At 44.8% G+C, this 17,662-nt stretch overlaps 2 protein-coding genes across 3 annotated transcripts; both read left to right on the top strand.

The window, feature by feature from the left end:
* Positions 1 to 1,431: 1,431 nt before the first annotated feature.
* On the top strand, positions 1,432 to 8,162 carry LOC123120371 (uncharacterized). Of its 2 annotated transcripts, XM_044540341.1 has the most exons (10): positions 1,432 to 1,911; positions 3,159 to 3,344; positions 4,021 to 4,113; positions 4,280 to 4,462; positions 4,581 to 4,683; positions 4,765 to 4,950; positions 5,633 to 6,360; positions 6,698 to 7,137; positions 7,235 to 7,286; positions 7,530 to 8,162. In XM_044540341.1, the coding sequence occupies exons 1-9, from the start codon at positions 1,690 to 1,692 to the stop codon at positions 7,245 to 7,247; spliced, it is 2,154 nt and encodes a 717-aa protein (XP_044396276.1). In that variant the 5' UTR covers positions 1,432 to 1,689; the 3' UTR covers positions 7,248 to 7,286; positions 7,530 to 8,162. The 2 variants fall into 2 exon arrangements, with proteins under 2 accessions (XP_044396276.1, XP_044396275.1); XM_044540340.1 differs by lacking the exon at positions 7,235 to 7,286.
* Positions 8,163 to 9,749: 1,587 nt separating this feature from the next.
* On the top strand, positions 9,750 to 16,684 carry LOC543087 (probable serine/threonine-protein kinase WNK8). Its single transcript, XM_044540342.1, has 4 exons — positions 9,750 to 10,555; positions 12,093 to 13,092; positions 13,195 to 13,524; positions 15,940 to 16,684. Exons 1-4 carry the CDS (start codon positions 10,463 to 10,465, stop codon positions 16,437 to 16,439), a joined length of 1,923 nt encoding a protein of 640 aa, XP_044396277.1. The 5' UTR covers positions 9,750 to 10,462; the 3' UTR covers positions 16,440 to 16,684.
* The last annotated feature ends 978 nt before the right edge of the window (positions 16,685 to 17,662 follow it).

Here is a 17,662-nt window from a genome sequence, read left to right on the forward strand (position 1 = left end):
CGTGCTGCCAAGATGGGATTTGTGGCAAGGAGGGCTTTAATATCCTCTAGGGTCGCCGCAGCCTCCTCGGTTACGCTCGCTACCCAACTGAGGGATCTGCGTTTTTCTGCACTTTCAGCAACATCGCCAGTAGTCCCTGGACTGATCTTCAAGCTTGGCAGCATCCGGACTTGTACCAAATTGCAATATCGTCTTTTCGCCCGCCAAGGTTGAAACTGGTTCTTCAAAGATCCCTTAACAACAACTGTTCGTCACCGGCCTCCTATGGCCGTGCTGTTTCTGAAGTCAGATGGACCATTTCGGTCTTGAATTGTTGATGAAAATAGCCGATCCAAGCAAAGAGAAATTCCCCGCACAACATGCCTTCACGAGCCAAATTTTCGTGCAACACTTGTGAAATTCGCTATTCCAGTCTTGTCAGTCAGACCAGACCGGTCTCTTCAGCTAGTCAAGTCAGACTGCGTGTCAGACCTGATCTGCTGGTCAAAGTGACATGTAGGAGTGGGCATAGGCCCACCTAGGCCACATCCCATCGCCCGAAGGCGGGTGCCTCGATTCTCGCGGACAATAATGGTGGTCCCTTCAATTCTCATGGGCAATACTGGGATACGAGGGGATTTGCCTGCCACGTGACAGGGATTGGCTACTGCCGTATCGCCTCTTGTCGGCCTATAAATGGGAATGGACGAGAGGGGGAGAGTTTACGCTCTTGCCTCCTCACTTCTTCTTTCCCCTTCAGCTGCTGCTCTCTTGTGGATGTGCTCTTTTCTTCGTTGCGCTGCTGCTCAGTCACACCACTACGATTTCACTCACCTTGGCTAGCATGATGGTGGTCCGATGATGGCTAGCAGAGAAAAGCGAGCATGCTCTTCGTTGCATCTAGTTCCATCAGGTCGCGAGACATGTGAGCGGTTACCTATTTCGCACCTTCTTTTTACTCTCTCCCCTTTTCTTGAACACTACTCTCTCCCCTTTAGTACCTAGTACTTTTATAAGACCCGATTTTTCCCTCCCCCTCTTCCCTACCTTGTAGACATTGAATCATGTAGCGTGTATCGTCGGTTCCATATGGAAAGATTCCTTCATTCATCCACCTGCCCTTGCCGTTACCGATCACCGCCCTCGCCACTTCCTTGACATTGCCCCATCGCCACACAATCACCAGGGATAATACCAACATAGGGCAAGGCTTCGCACGCAATAAAGATTTGAAAGAGCGAGGCTTCGGTTCGTGCCCTTGGAAGGTTGTGCCATAAACCCTACACTAAATCTCAACAAGGTCTTTGGATGATGCAATGAGAGCTCAAAGCACACACACCCAAAGAAGAGGGGGGAAGAGGACATCCTGAGGGAAGAGGTGTGAGGAGGCAGGGAGGGAGGAAAAAAAATGCTGACCTTTGTTTTCCTTCACATATAAAAATGATATAGAAATCCCTAATTTTGTTTTCCCTCTACCCCGGTTCTCCCTATCCCCTCCCCTCGCCGGCGGCGCGCAGATCGCGACTGCACCCTCGTCGACGATCACCTCTGTCGAACCCTAGCATCCACTTTAAGTTGCTTGTCGGTGCTGTCCTTCCCTCGCCGTCTCCAGCGGTTCTCCCTCGTCGCCCCAAGCTTCCGTCTTCTTCTCCAGCGGCGCTCGCTCCGCGCCTCCGGCGAAGTCGTGGGTGCGGGGGGCTTCCAGCGTCCATGGTCGACATCGACGAGTGCTCGGTGGCGCTCGTGCCCGAGCTCGAGCATGCGCTGGCGAACCCGGACCCCTCCTCTATCCCCCCGGACGCATGGGCGCCTTTCGAGGCCGCCGCGCTCGGTGTCATGTGCCGGATCCAGCCAACCGTCGCCTCGGAGGGGCGCCGTGCGGCCGTTGTCGACTACATCCAACGCCTCGTCAAGTGTTCCGTCGGCTGCTCGGTACCAGTTACTCCATTTCCGGCATGCTCCAATTTTTACTCGATATGCTTTCCTTACTGTCCCGTTGCACGACAAACTGCACAATTCCTTTGCTTTGCGCATGACGGACATGTGCAAGGCGCGCAGGTGTGTAGTTGCGAATCTATTCGCAGCGTGACAACTTTGAGATCATCCCTGTTATATGCCTGGGAGCCCTTTAGGAGGATTCCTCACAGTTCTGATTTATCCTTTAGGTCATGGAATTGTTGCCAGGATAACCTGTGGCGCATATTGCTACTACTCATTTCATGGTTACCATGCTTGCAGTTTCGTTTTAGGTGTACTCTGGCTCCAGTGTGATCGTGCTAGCGCTGCCAATGCCATCAAAGAGATATACTTGTTGCTATATTTGGAATCCTGACATTATTTATATGTCTGAGTTTTTATTGGCCATGAATGTTTCATTGCCCCTTGTCGGGCATGCACTCGAGTTCCCTCATCATATTGCTTTACTATCTATTTACGACAAGTGCGGATTGATCAATGACTTGTCAGTCTTGGGTCTGAGGATTGGGTATAACTTAACTTAGTGACCATTTTGGGCCTCCATATCTTGTTCGTGTTAGTATGATCCTTTTGGATAAATGCCCTTATCTTACTATATTTGTGCGTGCAATAAAACCATGTTTCTGCATATAGTTAGTTGTATCCGAGGAAGGGTTATGTACATGTTTGTTACACAATTAGTTAGTTAGGTGTCTTGGATCATTTTTCCCTGGATATCTGGCTAATGTAGTTAGAATTTGCTATAAATAGTCTACTTGGCGCGTAGGGATAATTGAAGTTCTGCATGGAAATCAGTGAAATGTGATGGCACTTTACTTGGTATGCTCAATATGCTTTACACTTCATACTATTTCACATGTTGAAAAAGTAATAATACCGTCACTTCTGGAGATGGCATTAGAGAAAAACCATGAAATCACATTTTTTTTGTTTGTACTCCCTCCGTCCGGAAATACTTGTCATCAAAATGGATAAAAGGGGATGTATCTAGACGTATTTTAGTTCTAGATACATCTCTTTCTATCCATTTTGATGACAAGTATTTTCGGACGGAGGGAGTAATTGTGTACCAAAGTTGGAAAAGAATTATTGCTTGTGCTTTTATTCCTGTACTGAGATTGATATTTTTTTAATGGTTATCTTGAATAATTCGACAGCCTATAGAAGTACAAAATTAACCTTTTTTCCCTTTTTCAAACCAGGTCTTTCCATTTGGATCCGTTCCACTGAAAACATATCTTCCTGATGGAGATATTGACTTGGCTGCTTTCGGTTATACATGTTCTGATGAAAGCCTGGCAAATGAGGTACGTGCCATTCTGGAATCAGAAGAGCGGCGCGAAGATGCTGAATTTGAAATCAAAGATGTCCAGTATATAAATGCTGAGGTGCGCCTTCGAATTGCTCTCTGTTTTAGTTTTTTTTTGGGGTACTAATTGTCTATTCACATAGTAGCTGCCATCTTCTTATGAATGCTCATTTTTAAGTATGTTATATAAGGCTGGGTAATGACATTCCTGTGATTTAACCAAACTGTTGATATCATTCTTGTCCTACCATAAATTGGGGGAAGAACAACAGAAGTATTCATCTTTTCATATGAAACCAATGAGAATGTCATTATCTTATATATCATTCATATTTGATAAAAAGGAATTGTTTACTGTGATCATGTCGTGTGGTGGGATGCTTGGCGGTGGATTGACCTGGAGCGGGTAGCTGTGGGAGATGGTCTTCTGGGTTGACTAGCCGTGATGCCAAATAGCCCCCTGATTGGGTAGCGGGAACGAGGATAGAACTGGGATGAGATACTAAATTAATCTTTGCATGCTTTATTCATACTATTGGCCAGAGTAGACTATATAGTCAACTTACACAACTAATCTCGTTCCTGGGCCTAACTTGCCTAACAAATGGAACCTAATTAAGAGATAATGGAGAATCATATCAGCGGTCTTATCTCATGTCATGGTTATGGACAAATTTTGTTGTTGTACATGTTGCCGCATATTGTTAGTATTTTATCATCAGGATGTTTCAACTGATGTGCCTTTCTGATGTCAGGTCAAGCTAGTCAAATGCTTTGTCCAAAATATTGTTGTCGACATCTCATTTAATCAGATTGGTGGACTATATACGCTTTGTTTTCTAGAGCAGGTAATATTTCAAAGTTGCCACAAGTTACTTGGTTGCTTTCTTGAAACCGCAGATCTATCATCTATGATTCCCTTTCCCTTCCTTCTGAGGTAGGACCTGGGAAAAAAACTTCCTTGTTATCAGTCTGCTCGTTACCAGGCATATTTGTAACCACCATATTTTGTAGGTGGATCAAAGATTTGAAAAAACCCACCTTTTCAAGAGAAGTATAGTGCTTATAAAAGCCTGGTGTTATTATGAAAGCCGCATCCTTGGAGCCCACCATGGTCTAATTTCTACCTATGCCTTGGAGACATTAGTGCTATATATCTTCCATCTCTTCCATGAGTCTTTGGATGGTCCATTAGCTGTAAGTTCTGACTTAATTTTTGTGTGCCACATTTGTAAAGATTGTGTTTGTCACATTTCTAAGCTCCTTTAGGATGCACACACTCACAAGGGTGACATCACTATCTGCTCTTCCACAGGTACTCTATAGGTTTCTGGACTATTATAGCAAGTTTGACTGGGATAATAGGGGTATAAGCTTACATGGTCCTATTTCCTTGTCTTCCCTACCTGAGCTAGTTAGTAAGTGTACACAGCCTGATCTTTGTGTATGATTGAATGTTTTGTGTTATAATTGCTAATCACATAGCTTTTCTTGCACAGCCGACTCATCAGGCATTCATGATGATTGTTTTCTTGAGCGGGAGAAGTTTCTAAGAGAATGTGCTCAAATGTTTACTGCCCCCCCTAGGAACAATGAGAGAAATACACGCCCGTTCCCTCGAAAATTTCTCAACATAGTGGATCCATTGAAGCAGAGTAACAATCTTGGACGCAGTGTCAGCAAAGGTCTGTTTTCTGCCTCTAGATCATTTATTTTGGTGGTACAAAGGATGATTATGCTTTTAACTATGTCACAACTATAGGGAATTTAGGAAAAGCTGATGTGTTAACTTGCTTGTTGTGATGTGAAATTGTTTTTGATTTCATATTCATGTCATATTTTCATTGTTGACACCGCCACTCAAAGAAAAGTGTTGCTTGACTTCTTTGCCCCTAATTTATGTACTTGCATCACAGATAGTTTAGTTTGCATAATGACTGGCCGAAATGGGCTTCCCACGTTCAGAGTTCTACGGTTAATATGTGCTTGTCCCAATTTTCTGTTCCTTCATTGACCTTTTCCGAGCCAATTCCTCTTATAGTTCACTACTAACTAATTTACTGCAACTAGTGCTGTTTTGACTGTCTTGCTTTTCCCACTGCTTGCTGTTGCATGCAATTGGCTTCTATCGGCTAGCGGATTTCATTTTAAGGTTTGTGTACAAGGAAACTCTTTGCCATTTAATCATGCAGTTCCACTAATCTCACTTGCAAATGTGCTGTTGAATGGCTGTCTGTTGTGTGTGCACTTGTGGTCTTGTTTTGATCAACACACGTAACTTTCTTCTTATGTGCACAAACCGCTTCATGGACATAGTCCTTAGTTTGATTTTATTTCCTGGGCCTAACTCGACTACTGAATGCCCAGGTAACTTTTACAGAATACGCAGTGCTTTTGATCTTGGTGCCCGGAAGCTTGGAAAGATCCTTCAAGTTCCTGCCAGTTCTATTGTGGATGAAGTCAATCAGTTCTTCAGGAGCACACTGAAGAGAAACCTCGGCAGGGTACGCCCAGATGTGCAAGGCACTGCAGTGAACTTGAACATTGAAAGAGACAACAAGGGCTATCCACCTTTACACAGTAATCCATGTGAGGATCTATCTTATCAGCTCAGTAGTATCAACATTTCAGATAATCATGGGTCTTTGAAGCAGGAGGAACATAGCTCTAGCGGTGAGCACCAGGAAATGAAATCTGCTTCACATCTTGTAACTAGTTCTTTAGTTAGTGTGAGCAATGGGATGTCAACGAAGGTGCACAAAGAGGTGGATGGTGATCGGTGTGCCACCATTGACAATTTATCAGATCTCACAGGGGACTACAGAACAAATTTTAACAATCTCCTCTATTCACAGAGTTGCCATCAAGACTATCCAGTTCATCCAATTTACTATCCAATGCTTGCCCCACCACCTGTACAATATCAGAACAAACACTCACTGAATGGTCATAACAGAAAAAATGCTTATGGATATCCCAGTGCAAACAGAATGGCCCCTGGTCCTTATTCACCTGGCTACTTCTTCTTAAAGCCGTTTTATCGCACTGAGGATCCTATGCAACCTCATGGAGCAGTCACCTACTTCCCCGACCCAGTATGTTCCCTTTTTTTGTCCATTATTCTGCTTGTACAACTTGAAAATGCATTTCGAGTAAACTGAATTTTGTATTAATCTAAGTGCTTTTTTATTCCATGTATCATGCATGTAAATGCTTGCAAGAATAATCTACTAATGCTCCTGTGCTTGAATTAAAGTGATACTGGAGCTGCCATATCTCTTGTAAATACATATTCATGAACATATCCCTGTTAGTTTTATGTTTCTGTTACAGAACAGTTTTACTTTCTCAAGGCTAGGCACTGTATTTGTGCCGTTTGTGCCGCTCTATCTTGTTTTTTATCTGAGTTGTCTGGCTTGATGGATATTGTAGAATTTGTGCATGGAGGCACCACCCACTGGACGAGGGGAAAGAAAGAATTATTTCCCTCGAAATAATTATCAAAAGCATCATCGTTATGGTAGGGTGGACATGCCTGCAGATATGACACGTTCTGAGGAATTGAGGCAACAGCCACCATTGCCGATTTATGTTCCTGTTGCAAATGATAAAGGAATTCCCTCTCCGTTGAAGATACCAACTCCATCACCCCATTCTATACAGGATAATATTCATGGAAGGGGCTTTATTCATCCACATGACAGTAAACTTGAGTTTGGGACCTTGGGGGCATTGCACATGGAAGTTAGGAGTGCTTCCCAAAATCAAGCTAACAGACCATATTCTGCTTCTGACACTAAACCTTCTTCAACCCCGAGATCGAACTCTCCTGGACAAAATCCTGGAACGGGTTATAGATCTAATGTAATGAGGTTAGTAAGATGCATCCTTTTAGTAATTAAAAGCAATAACGTCAACTGTTTCATAGAGGGACGTGTAGCTAATCCCTATTTCTTTACTATTTTACAGCAATGACTATTGAGGCACACCACAATTATTAGTTTCTTAAACAGAAATTAAGGTCAGTGTTAGGTTTTAGCTTCAGCAAAAAATATTGATACGGCCACGTGAAACCCACACTAGAACACTAATTTGTAATATGGAAATCGTCCATTTTGTTAGTGTAACCTTGAATCACATCTGTTCAGCTTGAAAATGCATTCCTTTTCTCTGGTTTTACCACATTCACTGTGACTTCACTCATTTATTATGTGTGTTTTCAACATTTACAGTTCTTAATAATCCTACACTACACAATTTGCAGGAATACTAAGCCATATCATCTCAAGGACAATGGTGATTTCCCACCACTATCCAGTTGACGCGATATATGGCTTACCGCATAGCAGAGCTGTTGTTTTTTCTGATCCAACCGGAAAATACTGATGTGTGGCGCACACTCAGTGCAGCCATAGCAGAGGGTTTCTCTTCTAGTCAAGCATCATCATGTACATCCTAACTTGGTTCTCCAGTCGTCAGATTCACCTTATGCGGCGGCGACAAATGCAAGCTTGCCCTGCAGTAACTGAAGTTTCAGCCCCTACCCCTCCTGGAAAACAGGACATTTTGTGCCATGTAGAACTGTAGATACTTGGGGGCAAAAATTTATATTTCCTTTCGCTTTCTTAAAGTTTTGGCGTTCCCCTTGAGTGGGGAACAGGATGCAAAGATGGATAGAAAAAGGAGAGAAAAAGAGATAGTTTAGACATTCCGTTTTTACCTTGTGAGCATTCGAGGATTGCCCGGGAGCTCGCTCTTGTAGTGTTAATCTGTCTGGGTCTTGACTTGCAACTGAAAGACCCCTTGCCCGAAGTAACATTAGCTGCCTAGAAATGATAGGCGTTGCATATGTGAGATTTTGGAGTTGCAGTTAATACATGGAAAGAAATTTTGCTCGTGTTGTGCCTTGCCTTATCATTGTTGTTAATTATTTTATATTTGTAACATCATTATGCTCTACTGTTAGCTCTGTTTCATGTTGGGAAAGGTGGTATGATGTTGAGTATGATTTGCTTGTGATTTTGCGTAGAAACGAGCGCGTAGGGCAGAAACGTGTGGTGATATCATGTCGCTTTCAAGCGTAAAGTCAAAATGCAACTAGAAGAATCCGAGTCATGTAGTCTAGTGACATGTTTGGATAGGATGCAACGATATGTTCAATCGTGTAGTCGGTCAAAAATAAAACGACTATCTCTCTCAATAATGTTATTTTTAAGATGTATTTCCATGCGGAAGACAATTATTTTTGCAGAATGATGCAATCATACCTTGAATTCTGGCTGTTTTGAACTCCCAATTATGCCCCTTTTTATATGCTCTTTTGGTGGGTGAAGTACGTACATGTAGAATAAAGTTTGGTAGCTCAATTATTGGAGTCTATCCTTTCAAAGTTTTTTCTCTCTCTAGGGCTCAGTTTGGTTGACGCAATTTGGTGGGTGAAGTCCCAATCTGGGTTTGGTATCCTCTGTAAGAAACTTGGCTCCTCTTCATGTAACCTTTTCGATTGCTCGAATGGTCAAAAACCAAGCACCAGTTAAAAGATAGAAGTTGCATCAGGATCAGTGTCGAGTCCTCTCCCAAATGCGCCAAAAAGTTGCATAAGGAAAAGAAACCAATGTCAAACGTCAAAGAGATGTTTGTATTTTGCACCCGCTCTGCTAATTAAGTACTCCTACTTGCCTGTCACAGTTAATCCATATTCAACAGTTGCGTGGTATTCACGAGCCAAATTTAGCGCATGTCTTAGAGAATAATAGCTTATCCTGATTATAGATTGTGTACAACTTAAAACGTAGTCGGAAGGTGATCATTCAGTTAAGTAGGTCGCTGTCGTAGGAGAAGTGGGTTTCCAGGCCCAGGTTTGGGATGTTGTGCAAGAAAATGACTCTTTAGACTCCTGAAATAATGAGAGGGGAAAACCAAATGGTCTAGTATTGGTCTGACAAACAGCTTATATTGGTCTAACGAATAATTCCGCAAACTCGAAGACCCTACCAGCGCAATCAAGTGGAGCTAAAAGCTAAGTTTGGTCCCAGTCAAATCATAAATAATAGAGTTTTCCTTTGTTAAGATGCCACACAAGAAGTTTACATGGCGTGCTAATTCTCTTCATCCAAAAATGGAACCAAAAAGGGAATATGCTAAACTTTCATACATATATAATTCATGTAGAAGTCAACTAAGAACCTTAGGAGCACGTGCACGGAGACTTTCGAGCTGTCATTGACAAAGTAAAGCCAGCTCCGGTAGGGGAGCGAGCTCGTCCGGTGGCAGTAGTGTTCATTCGGTGGTCTCAGAATCTTGATGTAATTTTTATCGTGTCTGAGATGCTTTCTATTTTCTATGAACTTTTATAATAGATCTGATGTTTATTTCAAAAAAAAAGGGTCAACTAATAACCATGTAGACATGTTCTACAAGGAGAGGAAGGCAGACGCATCTTGTCCATTTGAGCTTGGATCCTCTGCTCTTCCAACCTACCTACCTACAACAGATTTATCTGTACTACGAAGCAACAACTACAAGCCCCAGCCCCTCTAAAAGCAGAGTAACAGAAGCATATATATCCACGAGGGAATCATCCCGTTCACAAGCCTCCAAACCGTTCTACGATCCTCCGCTATCTGTCTCGTCCTCATCATCATCAAAGTTCCGAATTGCATCTGCCATCTGTCCACAGATGGAGCTTTCAAGGCATGGATTCTTCAGGTTCAGATCCTTGTAGCCCCAAATAATCGTCCTTCTCAGGCAGCGTCCAGGCCACAAGCCAGAAAAATTCCGCCTTTTCTTCTTCCTCCTGCCTGCCTGCCATGACGATTATTCTGGACCTGACATGACATGACATGCGTGCATGATTGATCCGGCGCGTGCGCGATCGGAGGCATCCAATTCCAGCACTCAACCTGCCCTTGCCTCTCCTCGCCACCTCCTATTACTACCGCCCCGTCCTTGTCAGCGTCAGATGAGCAGCCCGCGGTCGTGGTTCGACGACGCTGCGGCTGCGGGGCCGTCATCCTCCTCGTCGTCTGCGGCGGCGTGGATCATGCTGCGGCGGATCGACGACTCGCGCCTCCTCTCTGGCGTCTTCTGCACCTATCACGACGGCAAGCTGGCCGCCAGCAGGATCACCTACTGATCCGTCCACACAGCCGCAGCGAGCCTAGTAGTACTAGCTAGTAGAGCAGCAGTAGTTAAGCCATGTCGAGCCCGCGGCGGCCGGAGATGTCACCGGCGGCGAGGAACAGCGACAATGGATACGTCGAGACCGACCCCACTGGTCGCTACGGCCGGGTAAGCTCTCCATCTCTTCGATCTCATCGCTTCAGCTAAGTTTATCGCGCAACCTAAATCAGTCATAATAACCAATTAGCAGCTTGCTTACATTCAATTTCTCAAGCTTCGTGTTCTTGGTTTCTTCTTCTTCTTCTTCTTCTGTTTGTTAGGAACATGTTCTTGTGATTAGATTAGATTAGGTTCGAGTCAAACATGCTTACAACTACACCATGAACTGAATATGATTGTAGGCTTTCAAATGTTTAGCTCAATTATCAAGGATGGATTCCGTGTTGATGTGTACATGGGAGCTACCCTAAACAAGGCCACAATTATTGTCCCTTTTTCTTTTCTTTACATGTCCATTTGGCTCTTGTTGTCTTGCTAGGGCTAGCTAGCTAGCTAGATGCACATCTTGTACTAATTTGTTTACGGTCAAACTACGTGTGCAATTCAGTGGCTAACTACGTACGTACATGTCCACTAATTTGCAAACTAAGTACTTTTCAATTGGAGTATATATGCAAGATTGATTGATGAATTTCACCTGCTGCCCGTTGGCGACCACGTACGAGATGTTTACAGCCAATTTTTCTTTGTGCGGTAGCAGGCCTGAAATCGTCCGGATATGAACGGGCCAGTTGAATATTAATTAAATACTAACCCCCTCCATTCACAAATATAAGATGTTTTATCTTTTTTCTGATTTGAATGTATATAGACGACGCAATTTAGTGTGTTTGTTTACTCATTTTATCTGTCAAAAAAGTCTTACATTATAAAACGGTGGAAGTATTTGTGAATGGAGGGAGCTAGCATATCCTAATGCACGCAAACAAGCATAGAAATTGTTGCATTGAAATACATCATCGATATACAGTAGTATTTCTATACCTGGTCAAATAGTTGAGCAAGGTGGACCATTAGTTTTGGAAGGTGGGAATTTCATTGTGATTTCTCTTCTAATCTAATCAATCCAAGTTATATCAGGGAAGAGTTGGTGTTTGGTTGGAGACCCCTAGTTAGGTTAGGACTAAGTTGGGTTTGGCTGATGAGTGATGGATTGGTGGCGAGGATTGTTCCATGTGTCGATATGCCAATAATGAGATGCTTTGAAAGCTTCAACGGGATAATATGCCCTGTCAGTATCCCCCAAAGATATCCTTCACCTTTATTTCTCAGTGGATGAAGTTGTAGCGGTCACTCATGTTTGTCCTTTCAGTGCTCTCTCCACAGTTGTGTACAGTAGCTGTATTGTTAGTCTACGTATTGGTTTTTCTTTTAATTATATTTCCTTGTTAACATGAAATTGGCATAACTAAGCAGTAACGGTCATATTACGTAAGTGCTGTCAGTGTGAGTTCTAATTTGAATTGCGAATGTAATTTATACCTGAAAACACACACGGAAATATTACTCCTTCCGATCCATATTACTTCTCGCTTGCATCGCAGTTTTAGTACAGCTTTAGTACATTTTGTTTTGGTAATTGTTGTTCTTGGGGCTGATGGATGGGAAGCTTGATCTATGTTGGAAATGTGATGCATGCATGCAGTTCGACGAGCTCCTGGGCAAGGGGGCGATGAAGTCGGTGTACAGGGGGTTCGACGAGGTGCGCGGCGTGGAGGTGGCGTGGAACCAGGCCAACCTCGCCGACGTCCTCCGCACCCCCGACGCCCTGCAGCGCATGTACTCCGAGGTCCACCTCCTCAGCACGCTCCGCCACGACGCCATCATCGCCTTCCACGCCTCATGGGTCTCCGTCTCCTCCCCCTCCCCGCGCGGCGGCTGCACCGGCGGCACCCCACGCCGCACCTTCAACTTCATCACCGAGCTCTTCTCCTCCGGCACCCTCCGCGCGTACCGCCTCCGGTACCCGCGCGTGAGCCTCCGCGCCGTCCGCGGCTGGGCGCGCCAGATCCTCCGGGGCCTCGCCTACCTCCACGCCCACGACCCCCCCGTCATCCACCGCGACCTCAAGTGCGACAACGTGTTCGTCAACGGCCACCAGGGCACCGTCAAGATCGGCGACCTCGGCCTCGCCGCCGTGCTCCGCGGCGCCCAGGCCGCGCACAGCGTCATCGGCACGCCCGAGTTCATGGCGCCCGAGATGTACGACGAGGACTACGACGAGCTCGTCGACGTCTACTCCTTCGGCATGTGCATGCTCGAGATGCTCACCGTCGAGTACCCCTACGCCGAGTGCTCCAACCCCGCGCAGATCTACAAGAAGGTCACCTCCGGCAAGCTGCCTGACGCCTTCTACCGGGTCGATGACGCCGACGCGCGCAGGTTCATCGGCAGGTGCCTTGTCCCCGCCTCCCATCGCCCCTCCGCCCAGGAGCTCCTGCTCGACCGTTTCCTCTCCACGCAGGACACCACCATGACACTGTCACCTCCGCCATTGCTGCCTGCCTTGCCCACCTCCGGTGACCGGAAGGATAACCCGGAGGAGGCTGAGCCGGTGGCAGCAAGGACTGACATGACCATCACCGGCAAGCTCAACACCGACGACGACACCATCTTCCTCAAAGTGCAGATCGTCGACGAAGCAGGTACTCCACTTTTTAGCCGTTGTAATATTTCCCAGACAAGTACGTACGTACATGGAAGTCTTGACCTGACAACGTGACAAGGTTAACTGTTCATGTGATCAGGCCATTCGAGGAACATCTACTTCCCGTTCGACATCGCCGGCGACACAGCGACGGAGGTGGCGAGGGAGATGGTGAAGGAGCTGGACATCACGGACCGGGACCCCTCAGAGATCGCCGCCATGATCGAGCAGGAGATCACGAGGCTGGTACCGGACTGGGTCGGCGGTGGCTGTGATGATCAGCAGGAGTACTATACGTACGCCGATAATGACGACAATGAGGAGCAGCCTCCTTTCTACTACCTCTCCTCTTCCCCGACCTCTTCAAACGGGTCTCATTGTGGCACAGGGCCGACAACATCAGGTGGCGGCTACGCTGGCTGGTTCCAAGGTGCGTAATTTTAACACCAGTCTTTTTGACTTGTGATCATATATATGTCAGCATCGCAATGCTACTTTACTTGATTTGATTAGTAGTTAGAAGACCGATTGCAGAGGTCGGGGTTAATTAATATTCCCTTTTTAAAAAAGTAATTAGAAGGTCGGTTTACAATTGAAATGGTGGTGCGATAAGAAGTTTTTAGAGGGATATGACAGGAAGTAAAGAACATAGATACAACGATTTAGCTAGAGCACTATGTTTGGGGTCTAACTGTTTATAAAAAGAAGTCACCCTTAATGATATTATTAATTAGATATATCATGATTAATAGTTTCACGTTTGTTTAAACTTTTGCTTAGACACATGTAATGTCTAATGTCTTAAGTTGCATATTTGAAGATCATGCAAAGCTAGCAATATGTTATACTCTGCCCCAAAATTCTTGTCTTAAATTAGTCTAGATGTAGATGTACCTAGTCATATTTTAGTGTTAGATACACCTGTATATAGACAAATCTATGACAAGAATTTTGGAACGGAGTAATATAATTTAGGGCAGTGCATAGTAACTATTTGGAATAGATCACACTTTATTTAGAAGAGGATGTCGTTAGATTTATTTTAAGAACTATTATGTGAAAACATATAATTATTGCTTTCTAGATTTCTCACCACGTGTGTCATGTGGTATATAAACGTCGGGTATGTGAAAGTAGTCTTATTAATTTTGCCATTTACTATAGTATATTAACATAGTTACACGCTAGAAAGTACGGTTTTGTGGATTCTTGGTTATCAAAATTTGTTGAATCTCAGTAGTCTCAGACTGCACAATACGAATTCTAAATTAGATTGCACATAAGTATTAAGCACAAACGTGAAGTCTTAATGCAATTATTTATGTTATATTATGTGGATGAACATAGTTAGACGTTGATACAATGTCAGATTGCCAGTAATTATTTATGTGGTAATACACAGCTCTGTTTGGGAATATATAGACCACACTTTAGAAGCATGTAGTCAGATTTATTGAACAACTATTATGTGCAAACATATAAACCTTTTTTAGATTACTCACCAATGTGCCATGTGGTATATTACATTGGTTATGTGAAGGTAGTATTGTTAAATTTGTCATAAATATAGTTTTACAATATAAATCTTAAGTACAATTTTAGTTGCTAGGAATACATAACATAGTTACATACTAGAAAGTACGGTTTTGTGGATTCTTTATTACCTAAATTTCTTGTAGTAAGTAATCCAAGATTGCACACTACAAATTCTAAATTAGACTGCACACAAGTGTTAAGAACAAAGGTGAAATATTAATGCAATCTTTAGTCATGTTATATTTGTGTGTTGTGGACGATAGTTAGATGATGATATAATGGACTGAAAGATTCATTTAGATTGAAGAAGCGATCAAGGCACATAGTGGAGAAGTTTTAAGAAATGACAACCATAATGCAAATTTGATCTTTCTATATTCTGCTTAGAAAAAAGGGGAAGTAAGTATGATGCGACGACTCCACTAGACCTTTATTAGGGAATGCCCAACGCATAGGGGCTAGCAGAAGGCGCTACGATAGAATTCCCAGCCAATTAACAATTGTGTCAAGAAATTCTGCAATTGGTGTGGCATCATCACAAAAGATGGAGTCGATCGTTGGCCTTTTTCCTTTGCATTAGGAGGTAAAATACTTAGGGGCCATGACCACAGGTTCTGGAGTTTATTAGTGCATGTATTAGCTATATTAGCTGCTAGCGTTGAAAGAGAGGGCACTAACATGAAATTTTGAAGTTTTGATATATTTTTCAACTGCAAACGTCTACATAAGGACCAAGCATTGCACATGCTCTTACATGCTTACACCTTTTTTGAAACTACATGTTACACTTTTTAGGAAGTGTGGAGTGAAATGGCAACTAATAGATACAAAAACATTTATTTAGCTTAATAATAAAGTAAAAGAGTGCCGACTAGGTCTGTAACGATTTTTCCGTAGTACAAAATTCATATTTTTTCAGTAATACGCTTTTACCAGACAGATGATTAGCATGCATATCAAAGACGCTATCAGTGTCTTAAGACATACTGGAATTTATGTACCTATGGTCTATGTCTATGCATCGGCGACTGTGGCCATTGCTTGTGGTGTTGGCATGCATATACTCATCACGCGGTTGTCGCTGTCTACATATGCTCATTTGCTAGCATTCCATTTGACATGATAAAAAGCACATATTTTATGTCACGTCGCAGCATATGGAAATGGGATATATCATAGTCATCCTTGATGAAGACGAAAGGACAGCATAATGGAGCACACATTTCCCTACCTTTGACTAGTTGCAATTTGTGGTCGTTTTGCTGTCCTTCGTTGAGCCATGACACGTGTCCTCTTGTGGTTGGCGTAGATTACGCTGTGAGCAGCGACGACGACGAGACGAGCTCCACGCGCTCCGCGCTGCACTACTCCTCCGAAGAGGCCCAGCCCGAAGAGAAGCCTGGCGTCTCCAAGACGGGCCAGGTGAAGGCCACCAGATTCGGCCCAGGAGACAGCGGCACAGCAGGACACGACGTGTCGTCGTCGCGCGCCGGCCGGCCGCGGCACCACCGCGGGAGCCCCGACGCCGGCGGCGACGAGGGGCGGCCGCGGAGGCAGCAGGGCCGCATGACGAGGAACCGGTCGATGGTGGACGTGCGGAGCCAGCTGCTGCACCGGACGCTGGTGGAGGAGCTCAACAAGCGCATGTTCTTCAACACCGTCGGCGCGGTCGAGAACATCGGCTTCCGCCGCATCCCCGGCTACGGCGGCGGGCCCTCGTCCTCGTCGGCGACGGTGACGTCCTCGCGCGGGGGCGACCAGCGCGGCCGGAGAAGTGGCAAGGACAAGCACCAGTTCTTCATGTTCTGAGCAGATTACTTTGCTCGATCGTTGGTATGTACTGTACGCAGTAGCATATGCAGGTGTGTGGTGATTAATTCTTGCGTCGATCGTGTGTACATATATACCCATGCGGATGCAACGACACAGCTGCTTACGCGAGAGTACGTATACATAACACAACACGGAACTATCCATGTACAGTATATATTTTGATTTTGTACCGGGGATTGAAACCTGAACCAATTAAATGGATCCATGTCTGTTCCTGATCATTCAGAAGAAACACGGACACGTTTAGCAAGCAAACATGTGTTAGCGCCCTTGGACGGATGCCCGTTGGGGCCAGTTCTTTTGTCAGCTTAAAAAAAATAAACCGCCTCCTCACCTTTTTCAATAAGCCATCTCTCTTACTCATTGAGGCTTGTAAACTAGTTATGAGAGAACTTTTTTTTGAGATGAAGTTATGAGAGAATTGATTTAGAAGTCCCAACAAAATTAGGGACGGCTTATTTTTTAAGCTGGGAAGAGGCAGCTTATTTTTCAAGCCGCCAAAAAAACTGGCCCTTAGTGAAAAAGCCCATGTCTGAAAAAGAAAACCACGTCTCCAAGAGCACCTGGTCTCGCACCCCAATCGTGTCGTTCGTGCAGAGCGCGTCATCCCACGTGACTCGGGTTCCTTTTTCCCATCCCCACGCAAAATGTCACGGCGCCCCGCTGTCGCCCCCACCCATCGCACACCTCCTCTCCCCTAAATTTCTTTCTCGCACAAAGAAAAACGAAAAAGATAACCACCGAAAGTTAGATTTTAAGGGTTCCCGCCGAATGCGTTGACTACCGTTGGATTTTCAGCACGGATCTTAACGCGAAGTTAGCTCCACGTCAGCTCCTGGGGCTGTTCGATGGGAAGTGGGAACTGAATGAATAGATTTTTTTCCTTTCCCTCGCCGACAACCATCAGTTCCCACTCAACTCACCCATTCTCTCATTCCCCTCAATCCTCCAAAATCAACCAATCCAAACTCCGCTCGGTGATTTGCCGGCGAGATGGAGCGGCGGGCATAACTCGGTGCGCGGATCTCGGCCAGTTCCCGGCGGTTTTCCCCTCAGATTGTTTGGTGCCTGCTGAGGCGGAATGGGGCTCGAGATGGTGCTGAGGCCGGCCAGATCCGAACGCCGTCCTAGTGGTAGCGACGTCGAAGACGTGGCGTTGGCGGCAAGAGTGCAGGATGGTAGCAAAGGTTGTGGTGCTC

This window comes from Triticum aestivum, chromosome 5D (assembly GCF_018294505.1).
Source record: "Triticum aestivum cultivar Chinese Spring chromosome 5D, IWGSC CS RefSeq v2.1, whole genome shotgun sequence".
Classification (NCBI taxonomy): domain Eukaryota; kingdom Viridiplantae; phylum Streptophyta; class Magnoliopsida; order Poales; family Poaceae; genus Triticum; species Triticum aestivum.